The sequence below is a fragment of the Engystomops pustulosus genome, chromosome 4 (assembly GCF_040894005.1).
Source record: "Engystomops pustulosus chromosome 4, aEngPut4.maternal, whole genome shotgun sequence".
Lineage (NCBI taxonomy): Eukaryota > Metazoa > Chordata > Amphibia > Anura > Leptodactylidae > Engystomops > Engystomops pustulosus.
The window spans coordinates 208,555,461-208,570,656 of record NC_092414.1 but is presented as its reverse complement, the minus strand read 5'-3'; the positions used below and the strand labels follow the sequence as shown (position 1 = coordinate 208,570,656).

At 42.5% G+C, this 15,196-nt stretch overlaps 1 protein-coding gene across 3 annotated transcripts in view; it reads right to left on the bottom strand.

Annotated features, from left to right (window-relative positions):
* Positions 1 to 15,196, bottom strand: part of LOC140128232 (A.superbus venom factor 1-like) — a 177,922-nt gene that overhangs the window by 36,164 nt on the left and 126,562 nt on the right. For all 3 annotated transcript variants that reach the window (XM_072149786.1, XM_072149787.1, XM_072149785.1), the window contains exons 11-18: positions 13,995 to 14,141; positions 13,388 to 13,594; positions 11,564 to 11,767; positions 4,793 to 4,954; positions 4,584 to 4,713; positions 4,406 to 4,480; positions 4,119 to 4,319; positions 653 to 764 (exon numbers count right to left, since the gene is read on the bottom strand). In XM_072149786.1, coding sequence (XP_072005887.1) covers positions 653 to 764; positions 4,119 to 4,319; positions 4,406 to 4,480; positions 4,584 to 4,713; positions 4,793 to 4,954; positions 11,564 to 11,767; positions 13,388 to 13,594; positions 13,995 to 14,141 — 1,238 coding nt within the window. The remainder of the gene's footprint in view (positions 1 to 652; positions 765 to 4,118; positions 4,320 to 4,405; positions 4,481 to 4,583; positions 4,714 to 4,792; positions 4,955 to 11,563; positions 11,768 to 13,387; positions 13,595 to 13,994; positions 14,142 to 15,196) is intronic.

Sequence of the window (15,196 nt, the reverse complement as noted above, 5' to 3'; positions counted from 1 at the left end):
CAGCAGCAAATATACTGCATACAAATAGATGTACCGGAAGTGAGTTTACCAGAAATATTGATATCCCCTTGTAGTGGGTGTCCTGCTAATGTGCCATTAAAACCATACCACACCCATACATATGGAGCAGCAGTGAATGTACTACACATAAATATATAACAGCAATAAATGTACTGACAGCTTGGAGTTCTTGGACAAAAAAGAGTGTCTGGGGAAGGACTCAGGCAATGCAATGCATTTTTCACATTTCTTCCCTCATGGAGAAGGCAAAGTTGATGTATTTATCCCTGCACGTTTTTTTCATCAATTATATGTGTGTCTTAAAGAAACACATTGGGATTTTTGTAATGTATTTAATCCTTTGTATTTAATCTCATTGTATTCACTATCACACATGTTGGTGATTGCATCACCGCCTATTTAAGTCAGCTGACCGCTGCCTCACTATGCTTGAGAATGTCTTTATAGAAAAGACGAAACGTTGCATCTATGGTGGAATTAAAAAACGTCTTCACTTTATCTTCCTTGGAGTGCTGCTTCATCCGTTTGCTTTGTACTACTGTTGAAGGGGTTGTCGGACCCCGTAGAAGACCTGCACCCTACGATTTTCCCACGGTGCCGCTCCACCGCTTTGTTTGGTTGTTATACTCACCCTTTATCATCTGGGATTTCACTCATAGTCTTTGTGACCCAGAGCCAGGTTTCAGGAAATTGGGACCTGATTATAATGTCAGAATCCTCAATGTAATCGCTGTCCTCATCACCTGATGGACAAAAAAATAGTCATCCTTAAAAACGTACACGTAGAATGTTGGATGAGAGAAATGAAATGGTCACCACTCAATTTCATGATTGATTTTGACAATAAATATGAGGGTCTTTCTTCCAGAAAATTACCATACCCAATGCTCCTCAATAGAGGAACTCTTGTTTAACCCCTTAAGGACGGAGGGTTTTCCGGCTCATTTCTCGCTCTCCAACTTCAAAAATCCATAACTTTTTCACAGTACAGACCTGTGTGAGGGCTTATTTTGTGCGTAACAAATTTTACTTTCCCGTAATGTTATTTATTTTAACATGCCGTGTACTGCGAAGCTGAAAAAAAATTCCAAATGTGGAAAAATTTAAAAAAAACCGCACGTGCGTCACGTTCTTGTGGGCTCAGTTTTTACGACTTTCACTCTTCGCTCCAAATAACATGCCTACTTTATTCTTTGGTTCGGTGCGATCGCGGTGATACCAAATTTATATAGGTTTTATTGTGTTTTACTACATTTTCAAAAATTAAACGAATGTGTACAAAAAAGAAAAAAAAATTTTTGCCATCTTCTGACGCTAATAACTTTTTCGTACTTTAGCGCACGGAAATGTGTGAGGGGTCATTTTTTGCGAAATGAGGCGATGTTTTCATTGCTACCATTTTGAGGTCTGTGCGACATTTTGATCATTTTTTATTTCATTTTTTATGTTATGTAAAAAGGTGTAAAAGTCGCATTTCGGACATTTGGGCGCCATTTCCCGCCTCGGAGGTCACCGCCGGCCGTAACCGTTTTTATATTTTGATAGATCGGGCATTTTGGGACGCGGCGATACCTAATATGTCTATGATTTTTACTGTTTGTTATGTTTTATATCCGTTCTAGGGAAAGGGGGGTGATTTGAACTTTTAATATTTTATTAATTTTTTTTATTTTTTAAACTTTTTTTTTTCTTTTTTTTTTCACTATTTTTTAGACCATCTAGGGTACAATAACCCTAGATGATCAGATCGCTCCTACCATATACTGCAATACTACAGTATTGCAATATATGGCGTTTTTGCAGGTCTTACATTACAATGAGCCACTGGCTCATTGTAACGAACCTGCATAAACCATGTAGCCTCGTGTCAAGAGAAGACCCGAGGCTACCATGGTAACTGATCGCCGCCCCCCGATGACGTTCGGGGGCGTGGCGATCGAAAAAAAGATGGCGGCGCCCGCGCGCCGCCGTCTTTTAAACGCCGCCCGCGACTTTGCGGGCGGCGTTTAGAGGGTTAATAGCCGCGATCGGTGCACGCACCGACCGCGGTTATTAGCGGTGGGGGTTTTGTGCAAAATGCAAAAACCCCCACCTCTGTATGAAGAGGACTCAGCCCGTGAGCCCTCTTCATACATCCCTTATACCTCTGCGCCGTAGAGCTACGGCGCAGAGCGTTAAGGGGTTAAAGGGTTATGTCCTGGACAGTATGACAGGATATGTCCTAGACAGAAGCTCATTCCAACTCCAGGACCCCTTTCTGATGCCGAGACATAAGAAAAAAAAGCTTGTACCCAGTTAGCCGGCTGAAGTAATACCCGTTGCTTTTGATAGGTCAAATAAAGTAACCTTCTTGAGATTGTGAAACCTGATGAAGGGACCTAAGCTGTTCCGTAAGCTTGATTGTAACATCTTATCTTTTAGTTAGCCATTTAAAAGTATCACAATCTCAAGAAAGTTACTTTATTTGACCTATTAAAAGCAACAGAAACTGATGTCTAGACAAATGGAGAGTTGGCCAAGCAACTAGACGCAACTAAGTTTGGTGCTTCCATACAATTGAATTGCTTGGGCAGTGGCCACAGATACATGGCCAGTTTTCAATTCAGACCGTAGCCTTAAAGGTCATAAATAGAGATGAGCGAGCACTAAAATGCTCGAGTGCTCGTTATTCGAGACAAACTTTTCCCGATGCTCGAGTGCTCGTCTCGAATAACGAGCCCCAATGAAATCAATGGGAGACTCAAGCATTTTTCAAAGGGACCATGGTTCGGGAATAAAATGTGTTATTTAATTGAAAAAGAATGTCTTCTGATAAGTTATCAGATGTATGCAAACATCTGCAATCTATTCTTCACTGTTCCGCGCGTATATTATCTCCTGACAAGTTAGCAGATGTGAAGAACAGTGAAGAATAGAATAAAAACAGTGAACACAGTGAACACAGGCTCATTTAAGTGAAAAACGCAGTGAAAAACACAGTGAAGAATAGATTGCAGATGTTCGGCACATCTGCTTACTTGTCGGGAGATACTCTGTCCCGGGATCTGCTCCTCTTCTTCCACTGAAGACTCCCCGATCTCTCTGCCCTTCCCGATTTCTCTGCCCTTCCCTATGTCTGTCCTGTTCCCCGATCTCTCTGTGCTACTCCCCAATGTCTCTGCCCTCCCCGGTGTCTCTGTCCTGTTCCCTGATTTCTCTGTCTTCCTCCCCGATGTCTATGTTCTGTTTCCCGATGTCTCTGTCCTCCCTTATGTCTCCGTGCTGCTCCCCGATGTCTCTGTGCTGCTCCCCGATGTCTCTATCCTGCTCCCCGATGTCTCTTTGTGCTGCTTCCCGTTGTCTCTGTCCTGTTCCCCGATGTCTCTGTCCTGTTCCCCGATGTCTCTGTCCTGCTCACCATGTTCATCAATGTGTTCTTCACACATATATATTGTTCTTCACATACTATTTTGTTTGCACCGTTTCACACGTATCTTCCGACAAGTAAGCAGATGTAATCTATTCTTCACTGTGTTTTTCACTGTGTTTTTCACTTAAATGATACATTGTTCACTGTTTTTATTCTATTCTTCATTGTTCTTCACTGTGTTTTTTTAATTAAATGCTCGATCTCGAGCAGGGGAAATACTCGTCCGAGCAACGAGCCGTTTCGAGTACCTTAATACTTGAACGAGCATCAAGCTCGGACGAGTATACTCGCTCATCTCTAGTCATATATCAGGTCAGAGGATCCCTATGACTCAATTTAGTGTTAAGGAACTACTGAAACAAGTAGGAATTGTCTGAAAAGGAGAAGTTCTTCAATTAAAATGTATCCTTCTTTCCTTTCAGATCTTCTATCATGGAAAAATCTGAATATTGAGCAGGAGAGTGGCACAAAATTGGCAAAATGAAGCAAAAATTGTGGATTATATAACATAAAATCCTGATGTCCGCCAATAAATAATCAGTTTATGATCCTGAAGTCAGCTGATATTGAACCTGCAACTTTCCCTCTTACAACAATCGGGGAGATATTTCAATTTGCTCTGCATTTTATGAGTTGGATCTTTGCCACCTTGGTTACATCTCCTGCTTTATGAGTATAATATCCTTACTTCTTGCATCGTCATCATCTTTATGCAGTTCTTTCTCAAGTTCGATTTGCTTTTGGATGTGTTTGCAGCAGTCCAGGAAAGCATCAATACATTTCTGTCCATCCTGAATATGGCGAGTCCGGCGTTCACAGGTATGACCCATGGGGTTTTTAAGCATACCATCCTTACAACATGTCTTCTCCAGTCCTGAGTATTGTGATGCTGGAAGGAAAGGGAAGTAGTAACTTCTCCAGTACATTCACAAGCAGGGAATTTGAGCAGGTGACCACTTATTGTCCATTTTTTACCTTTTTTGTCTCTTTCTTGAATCAGTATGGCTGAGGCACGTCGTCTGCGCTTTAGTTGAGGCTGACATATTGGCTCTGTGGAAAAATGTGACAAAAATTATAAGGATCTACTTTGTGATTAGTGGTGACACTAAGAGACCAATCCCCAACCATTTTGGAAACATTTACAATTGATCACCTGATCTCTGAGGAGTTGTTATCTGGAAGTTTGTCTGCAGGGCAAGGCCGGCATCATAAAAGACCCCTGGTGTATCGGCACCACATCCCGGTGTGCAACCAATGTCGTATTTTTCCACCGATTCCCAGACCTTTACAGAAGGAGATAATACTTAGTGAAGACTGTAAACTAAGTTTTGATAAACCTTTTTTTCTCTTCCAATGTTTCACCTTGCCCTGGTTGATCTTCAGTTTACTGTTGATCGCATAGACACCTCTATCCACAGCCACCAGTCCCACAGTAGCCTTATGATCTGCTTGTAGCTTCAGCATCATGGAGGATCCAGGTTGTTGAATCATATTGTCTCTGTCTTTTTCTCCTGTTATTCGCAGCTGTAGAAATGATGCATTTGTTAACATAATTTATCTTCCCATTAGAATGTGGATCTTATCACCACCTCTTCATCACAGCCCCTCCCTATTGGCATCTCTCAAGGTTCTGTCATGAGACCCCTACTATTCTCCACCTACACCTCTGGCCTAGGACAGCTCATTCAAGAGGACCTGTCACCCACAAAAAGGCACTAGTAGCTGTTTACTAAAGTATTCATGAGGGAATGGGACTAGGAGGCGATGACTGCCGCATGAAGCCTGGACCGACCCCTCATGAATACGCCCGACCACTTTGAGCATGGTCCAGCGTTCCTATTGGACAGCGTGGCAGTGTTTGCTAGCTTTATCGGAGGGTCCGATACAGCTACCAGTTTATCAATGCCAGTTTATCAATCAATGGGGTATCGCTAGGAGATGCTACTTTAGTAAGCAGCTTCATTGCCCTTTTTATTGCTGACAGGTCCTGATGGCACAAAGATCTATATTTCTGGTCCAGATATTTTCTCTCTTCTAGACAGAATTCCAGAGAGAATTCAGTCAACTGGTCAACCAGTTTTTTAAAACTTAACATGGACAAAGTTTTTTTCCCTCCACATAACACATCCCTCCAATGAGACCTAGTGTAACAAGCAGCGGGTTGTGAACCCACAGTGTTATCTAACTGGTTTAACTTTGGGTCACACACAGGTTGCAGAAAGAAAAAATCACCATACAGCAGGACTAGCAACCTTTGCTCAGGCGCAAAGAAAAGGGTTTGCTGGGGTATATGGCTGGAGGTGCACGCTGATAGGCTGGGACAGTCTAGTTGGGAAACACCCTGCTCCTTTAAGAAGGAGAGAGAGACGCCGCCCACGCCCTATGAGGGCTAGAGCATAGCCGGACATGGCGGTTGAAGGTAAGTCTGCGAAGGGTAGTGTGGCCAGAGGCTGTTACCAGCTGTTAAGCTGTTACAAGCATCATAGTCCCCAACCACCATGCCCCTTCTGCTTGGGACCTGAACCGGACAGGAATCTTTTGATTAGGGCATCAATGTTCTCCCCAGGTTCCCAAAACCTCTCTTATGGACCAAACCCCTTCCAGTCTACCAGATAATAGTTTCATCTTCCTATTTTCATGCAGTTCAGAATCTCCTTGACCTCATAAACATCACCAGTACCACCAGGAGCAGAAGCAGGGACAGAATCTTTACTGTAGCGGTTGAGAATCAATGGTTTGAAAAGGGGAACATGAAAGAAGTTAGGTATTCCGAGGGACGGAGGTACACAGAGCTTGTAAGACACAGAGTTTATTTGCTGAAGAACCGGTACAGGAAGAGGTACAGGAGGATGTAGGCTGTTAACAGTGAAGAATGGAGATGCAGCAGTAGTTCAACTAGTATGATTGTTATAAGAGAAGTTGCTGCACCCAGTTATCCTGTAGAGCAGAGACAAAGTGTTGGAGGTATCCCTCAAGAATAGGATTGACGAATCCAACGTGACCAAGGAATTGCTGGAGAAATCTAATTTTAATCCCAGAAGTTTACACATAGCTCTCTGGCAATTTGATGAGAACTGGATACCATAATCAAAGAAAATATGAAGAGGAAGTCCATGCAAATGGAATATGTGATGAACAAACAGAGTTGTCAACCAAGAAGCATACGGAAGACGAGACAGAGGAATGAAGCGTTCTCTCTTGGAGAAGCAATCCACCACAACCCAAATGGTAGTACAACCGGGACGAAGGAGGCAGGTCTGTGATGAAATCTATGGGGATATACTGCCAAGGCCTATCAGGAACTGGTAGGGGTAGAAGTAAGCCTGTGGGTTTGGAATTGGTACTTTTGTTCTGTGCACTATTAGCACATGCAGAGACATATTCCCGCACATTTTTAGGAAGCATAGACCACCAGTATTGACATGAAATAAAGTCCAGTGTCTTACAAGTTCCAGATTGACCAGCAAACTTAGAATTGTGTGCCCAGTGGAGCAGCAAGACAACTCTTGAATGTTTTATGATGTGCCAATAGTCTTCTTCCTTCTTCATAGTCTCAAAAGATCTGGAGAGAGCATCAGCATCAATGTTTTTGTCAGTAGGATGAAAATAAAGTTCAAAAGCAAATCTGGCAAAGAACAGGGACCATCTGGCTTGCCGCATTGCAGACTATAGGTAGGTAATCTGTGGTCTGTATAAATAATTAGAGGGTACATATATCCCTCCAAGAGATGTCTCCACTCTTCCAGGGCAAACTTGATGGCTAAAAGTTCATAATCCCCAATGTAATAGTTTCTTTCTGCAGAGGAGAAGAGCTTGGAGAAAAAACACAGGACAGGGATTTTCCCTGAGCTTTTGTTTGGAACAGAAGAGCTTTGGCACTGATGGACAAGGCAACAACCTCCAGGAAGAATTGTCATGTGACAGGATGATGAAGAACAGAGGCTGAAGTAAATGACCTTTACAACTCAGAAAATGCAGATTCAGCCTCAAGAGCCCAATTCTTTGCATTCACCCCCTTCTTAGTGAGAGCAGAGAGGGGGGCAGTGAGCGAAGAGAAATTTGTTCCCAAATCCCCAAAAACGTTGTATAGCACGGAGACCCAGAGGACGAGGTCAATCCAGGACAGAATTTACTTTTTCTGGGTCCATTTGAAGACCCTTAACAGACACAATATAACCAAGAAAAGGGAGGCGAACATGCCTCTGATGCATCATCCAATTGGGAGAGTAGATCAGAATGTAGTTGAGATGCTGTACCACCAATTATATTCAACCAAAAGATGTTGAAAGATGTTGTTCACAAACTCTTGGAACACAGCTGGAGAATTACACAGACCATAGGGCATCAACAGATACTGGTGGTGACCATATTGAGTGTTGAATGCAGTTTTCCACTCGTCACCTTCACAGATAAGGATCAAGTTGTAGGCCCCTCAGAGATCCAACTTAGAGAAGACTTTAGCTCTACGGATCCTATAAAAGAGTTCAGAGATAAGAGACAAGGGATACTTGTTCTTGATGGTGATCTTATTCAAACTGCATAAATATATAAAAGGTCGAAGGGACCCATTCTTCTTTTGTACAAAGAAAAAAACAGCTCCAGCTGGAGAAGAAGACATCCTTTAAAACTCTCTCTATAGTTTCTCCTTAATATATTCAGACATGTCCAGAGTCTCTGGCATAGACAGAGGATAATCCTGTCCATGAGGAGGACCAATCGGACAGTAAAATGGGCGATGTGGTGGGAGAATCTCAGCCTCCTTTTTGCTGAATAAATCTGCATAGGCAGCATACTGTGCTGGAAGGTAGCAGCTCAGAGTTCACAGAAAGACAGTAAGGACCTTGCACATACAGTTACTTTGGCAGCAAGTACCATCATTGCAGGACTTCACCAGTGTCTCAGTAGAAGACCAGGGAATGGCGTTGGAACCAGGGGAGGCCCAGAAGAACTTGGTCCAAGGCATTGGGCAGAACGAAAAACCAGATTCTCTCTGAGTGCATTGCCTCTATTTTCAGTGACAGGGTTTCAATGATCAACTCTCTGGAAAACATCTGCAATTTAGAGAGGTAAGGATACAGGCTTCTCAAGGCAAGTCACAGGGAGTTTGTGCTGTAAAACTCTTGAATGAAGTTGGATACAGCTCCCAGAGTGAAGTAGGTTGCCATGCTCCCAGAAAGGATTATCCCAGGATAAAGCTTCTCCAGAAAGAAAGGAATCAATCAATGCCACCGCTCAGTAGGAAACAGATATGCATGCAGCTTAAATGGATTAGACACTAGTTCAGGAATCCATGGCAGGCTCTAGCACTTCCATCATAATGTGGTTGAAGTGGAAGCTGGTCAGCAGAACAGACAGAAGCTGCCAGACTGAGGAGCTGATGTGGCTGGGACCTCTGGTACTACAGGGAATGCTGCAGAGTGTAGGTGATTAGCAATAGCCTGCATAAGCTGATCCTGATTCTGGTGCAGATCACACATGTCCTCTTGCAAAGCTTGCACAGGTTTCTTGGCTTGTCCAGCAGGGTCCATGACCTGAGCAAACTATAACAAGAAGAGGGTTGTGAAACCCCTGTGCTATATAACTGGTGTGACTTTGGGCGTTATCCCTGGACCTCTCCGGTATTCAGCCTTTTACCCCTACACAGGGATCTGGACTTTTTTTGCGGAGAGATCGTAACGCTGCCACCTCTTGTGGTCCAAGTATAGATAGCAGCTGGCCCAGCGGGCACAGAGACACTGGTATGTGCTACCAAGAGGTCAGGCAAGGCGGATAGTCAGTAACAGTCCGTAGTGAAGGAAGGCAGCATTCAATCAGAATCCAGGGGCAGGCAGAGGGTTGTGGCAGGCAGTTCAGGCTCAATAAACAATCTGGGGTGGTAAAGCAGGGAGCACAGATCAAATCAGAGTCAGGAACAACTGGGGGTAATATACGGGTAGCAGACAGAAACAAACACCATACAGCAAGACTAGCAAGCTAGGAACCTTTACTCAGGTGTGGAGAAATGGGTATTTGCTGGGGTATTTGGCTGGGAGTGCACGCTAATAGGCTGGGATAGCCTAGTTGGGAAATGTCTTGCTCCTTTAAGAAAGAGAGAGACCGCTGCTCCCCTGAGGGAGCTAGAGCATGGCCGGACATGGTGGCTGAAGGTAACCCTGTGACAGGGAATACGATCAGAGGCGGAACACCGAGCCAACACAATTAATGGCTCCACACTTTTCCCAGTGCCTAAAGTCAGCTGCCTTGGAGTCATCTTTGACTCTGCCTTATCTTTGAAGCCTCACATACAGGATCTTACCACAAACTGACGCCTCAAGAATGTCTCCTGCAACTGACCCTCAATCCATAGTCTACAACATTGCTAGTCCATGCCCTTATTATCTCCCACTTAGTTTACTACAACATTCTTCTCTGTGGCCTCACAGCAAACTCTCTAACGCCCTTAAAACTATTCTTAACTCTGCTGCTTGCCTAGACCTTTCCTCTCCTCGCTTCTTCTTGGCCTCTCCTCTCTGCCAGTCTCTCCACTGGTTACATATTGCGCAGCAAATTTAATTTAAAATACTGACCATGACCTATAAAGCCATCTGTAACCTACCCCCTCCATTTATCTTTGAACATATCAGCTAATATCTTCCTACACATAATATCCGTTACTTACAGCATCTTCAGCTTCAATCATTTACCATCTGCTCTGCTCACAACCATAACCAGGACTTCTCCGGTGCATCTCCCATGCTATGGAACTCTCTACCAAAATATGTCTATCACCCACCTTCCACTGCTCTGCTCCCTCTACCCTGCCATATAGATTATGAGCCCTCACCGTAAATGTCCTCCTCCCACTTGTCTCTTGATCTCTTTAGTTTTGTATTTGTATTTGCATTTGTTCTTTTCTTTATGTAATGTATTTGAACCCCTTACTGACTGTACAGCACCAGGGAATTAATTCATCTCTAGAAATTTAATCCATTAACCAAAATTATGTGTCATCTTCCATTATTATTTCTGAATGGGTGGAATATCTATGATAATTCGTGTTGGTGACTTCCTGAATTGACATAATTTGTGGCAGAAGAGGACACCCATTCAGCATGGCATGTTGTGTCACATGATGTCACTTATCTCAGGGTTTAATACGATATTTTACACAATGGGGGTCATTTACTAAGGGCCCGAATCGCTATTTGTCTCTGCGTTTCTCGAAAATTACCGTTTTGCGCCGAATTGCCTTGGGTTTTTGGCGCACGCGATCGGACTGTGGCACATCCGTGCCGGCATGCATGTGACAGAAATCGGGGGGCGTGACCATCGGAAAACCCAACAAATTTAGAAAAAACGCTGAATTTTTTCAGCGTTGCACCAAGCAACTAATGGTGAACTTCAGCGGACTTCAGCGTAGCAGCGACACCTGGTGGACCCGGATCAGCGCCGGGGAACCCGCCGCTGGTTCACTACCGGCCCGGGTAAGTAAATGTGCCCCAATGTATTTATACAGTACTCATTCATTGTTAGTGCAAATGAATCTTCCAAGATAATGTTGTACTAATAGATCACCAGGGAGAAAGAACCAATTGGACAAAAAGTTATGAAAAATAAAAAGACAGGAGGGGAAGAAATGTAATAGAATTGAATGGAGTGTTGGGATTTGGCAAGCAGTCATTATAGTAAAATCAATTTTGGACTATTGAATGCTTAACATTATTTAGCAATTATCTCAATGTATGACTGTATTGTTTTCAATATGAAAGTGCCCTAATAGGTGAGGTTTATTACCAAAGAGCTTGGAAGAGTTTTTTAAAGCTGAATATGGGAATTCAGGAAGACTGAAGCTGCACTCACACGACCATCAGGGGCACATCTGTACGGCCGCAAGCTTACGTATGTCCCCCATATACGGCAATGCGTGCACGGAGCGATATGGTGTAGCACATGGCGCCATGCACCATGCATCACAATGGAGACGGGAGGTATGACCACTCCACTCCAACTTGGTGAAGGTACAGGTTAAGGCCCAGCGGGCATACATTTGCATGAACTATTGTACTATAACTATACCCAAACTAAAATGATACAACCTCTCAATAAAACTACTTGGGGTTTTCTGCACTCTTATAGCCATAAATTTCATCTTACCGTTCCCATACAGGTATCTTCCACATCAATCCATAAAGAGTCGGCTACAACCTCCCGGTATGATCCAGTGTCCACGGTATAATAAGCCAAAATGCGGAAGGATGGGATAAATTCTTCTGTTACAGACAGTGACATAGTAACCAGAGTCTGGCCTTTACTCCTCTCCTGTGTCCCCACCTTCATTATTCGACCTTTGTTCATTATCTGCATAAATACATCATTAGAGAGATGAATGATGCATCTAGAATTTTTTTTCTTTACCTTTTAGGAGGAAATCAGTGGCATAACTAGTGATGAACGGACCAAAACACTAAACATTGTGAGTCCTCAAGCCTGGTTTTCAGCCAGAACTTTGGCTTCGACATTAAGCTTAAACCAGCCGCACTCCCAACCCCAGAAATGCCAATGATCGGATTCCACAGGCAAAGCCTTGTGACCCTCCAAGTGATCTAATCGGAGGTGGCGTGGCATTTAAAGGGCAACAACCGTGATTGGTGACAACACAGATTGTGGATATTATCATTGGGGTTTACATTTCAAGACCTTTGTGGATCCGCTTATCCTTGGTTACTATGACTCACTTATAACACTAAAAAATACTCATTAGTGATACAAAATGCAAATTAAAATATATGAACCTCTACTACATATGGATTCATATGGGACATGTCCTTAAGAAGATCTGTTGAGCAAGACACTACTAGTATTCAAGTAATACATTGACCTGATCTTAACAACCTTAAGTTACAGGAAGCTTTGCTAAGGGTTCCCGGTATTAGAAGAAGACCTTGGTCAGAGAAACCTCATCATAAAATGTTCGAGTAGCTCATGATCCTCAGCCGGGTCACTGAGGGACTGACCTACAAACCCACTATTGAAAACTCTATAATGGAATTTTTGGTTAAAAATAAATAAGAATGAAGCTCATTAGCCAAAAGTATTGGGTGACCAGATGCTAATACTGCACAAAACTAAAAATCCCAGTAGTGAAATTTCACAATTGTATACATTGACACTATTGTATACATGACGCCTTTTCATTACCTAGCACCCTGGTATCGCGATCTTTGTCAGCAGAGTCTGACATCACATCCGGTTTTGACGTCAATTCCGGGTTTGGTTTCACTTCCGTTTTTGATGTCACTTCCGGTTTGGACGACGTATCCGGTTTTGGCGCTGAACACACGGCACCATTGATTGGAGATACATCTGTTGTAAGGTACAACGGGGGGGGGGTACTTAAGGGAGCATGGCTTGATTGAGGACACTTTCACCCCTGAGGAAGTCTCCACTTGGGAGACGGAACGCGTGGGGAGTCCTCCACGTCCTCCATTACTGCTGAGCCGCCCTGTTGACTGATTGTACTGATGCCTGCCTGCTGACCACTGACTCGTAATGTATACTTACCCATTTATCCTACAGCCGCACTATGATTGTTATGGCAGATTTATCTTCATCTGTTCAGGGTCATTAGACAGCTTGGGCCTTATTCATCTTTCTATTGTACTTGTATCATACTAGGGGCCAGGTTCCACTGTATGGAGGAGGTGTTTGTTTGGTGAACCTTACCTGGTTGTGCCAAACATTTTGACTCATGTATGTTTATTAATTGTTTTTAACTTGCCCTTCATGCCTTGATGGAGTTTTTCTATTGTTGAAATAAAGATTTATTACTTTTTTACATAATTTTGTCTATTGGCACACCTCTTTATCTCTTTGAATATTCTATAGCTTGCTTTGTGTGCTGACATTTCCCTTGTTTTGGTGGTTGTGCATGGTCCACTCTGTGTATAGTATTAAAAGATAAAAACACACATCACTTACCACATAGTTGTAATGGGTGATCTGGGTTCGGACATCTGGGTCAGTGTTTCTGATAATAAAGTTGATAACTGCATTTTCTCCTATTTTAAATTCCCCTCCGGTGACACCGATATGAAGGTAGTTACCACCAGTGGGTTTGTATGGAGAGGCCACCATGGAGGCAGAAGCTTGTTGGTCCTTGGTTAATTGTTCCACTGTGGTCGACACCTAGAAGCAAAAAGATAAAATTAGTTATTTATTATTATTACAATAAAGTAATGTAATAATTATAATGTGATAACAGTCTAACATATAATATTCCTGGGGAAAATCAACATACAGATTTGGTTTATGTGAAGTTCTGCTCACATCTAGAATATGTAGAACGACAAGTCAAGCTCTATGTAGGACACAAACAATATCTGATGCCCCATTATCTTACATTGGTGCCTGGTGATGCTGTATTGGAGCTTCTATCATTTAAGAATTAAAAGTAACATAAAATCCCAACATATGTGTGAGCAAACCCTAAATGTTCATTAGGTAACAGCACAGACCCATGAGGCCACTCATTCCCTCTACTAAACTCTACTCTAAATGGTGAGACTTACTGACACAGGAATATTACCTTTATATTCAACTGCTTTAGGTCTGAGGCAGTATTTAGGGTCAGACGAACAGTTCCATCTTCCTGAGTTACTCCTCTAACATTTGCTGGTTCTGCTACAACAGGGACACGATCAGCTGGAGTCCCATCAGGATTGGTGACATAGACCTAAAATGGATAAGGGCAGAAATTAGACTTGGATCCCCTCACCCTATTATGTCATATTGACAATACTGGAAAATATTTGTCAAGTTTAATGAAAGCCTTGGTAATATTATAGTGTGAGGTAAGAACATTTCCAAAAATATTCTATAGAATTGGCTGGCAGTGCAAAAAAAATTGAATTCATGCTAAATTCCCCAAAGGTCCTGGAAAATTATACTTCCAAATGTTGAGAAATTGAAACACTTTTGTTCCATTTTCTTTTGGACTCTGTTTTTACAACTTTCATTGTTCACTGAAAATTAAACATTCCCCTTTATTCTTTGGGTTGGTATGATCAGAGAGATTCCAAATTTAGAATTCATTTAAGCTTTTGATAGATTTAAAAAAGTTAAACCTTTTCTATCTTTTGCCATCTTCTTGCATATTTATCACGTACAAAGCTGTGTAAGGTAACATTTTGATAAAGTTTTGATATTTACATATTTTTTGGACTGTACGTCCATTTTATAACTTTTTATTAAAGTTTTTTATTAAACTTTTTTGAAAGTATGTTTATAACATTTTTTTTAAACTTTTTAATTTTGATACTGTATTTGCAGACTTCCTATAACCCTAGGAGGTCTTACCGTTACCACTGGCACACTGTATTAGATCTCCAGAAATGACAAGCCTTGGTGTTTTACATAGACCCGGACTGTCATGGAGACAGATTAACCCTCCCCAATGAGGTTACTGGGAGCAAGGAACTGATCCAAGATGGTGGTGCCATCTTGGATGGGTGAACATCCAAGATCAGTCCCAGCACCGATCGCGAGTGTTAGCACTAAGTGCTCAGGTCAGGTGTTACTGCTGGGCTGCTGGGGGTGAGCCTGAATGCCAAACCCGTTCTTCTGGCTAAATCCCAATGTTTGGGTCTGCTCATTCCTAGTTGGGGTAAATGTAGAAACGGGCAAAAAGCTTGCTCTGAGGATAAGTTAAGAAGTTAAAAGCAGTTCATGTCTTGGTCAATAGTTTTCCTAGTCTTTTGTGGTAAAATTAAATACCTCAGCTTATATTGT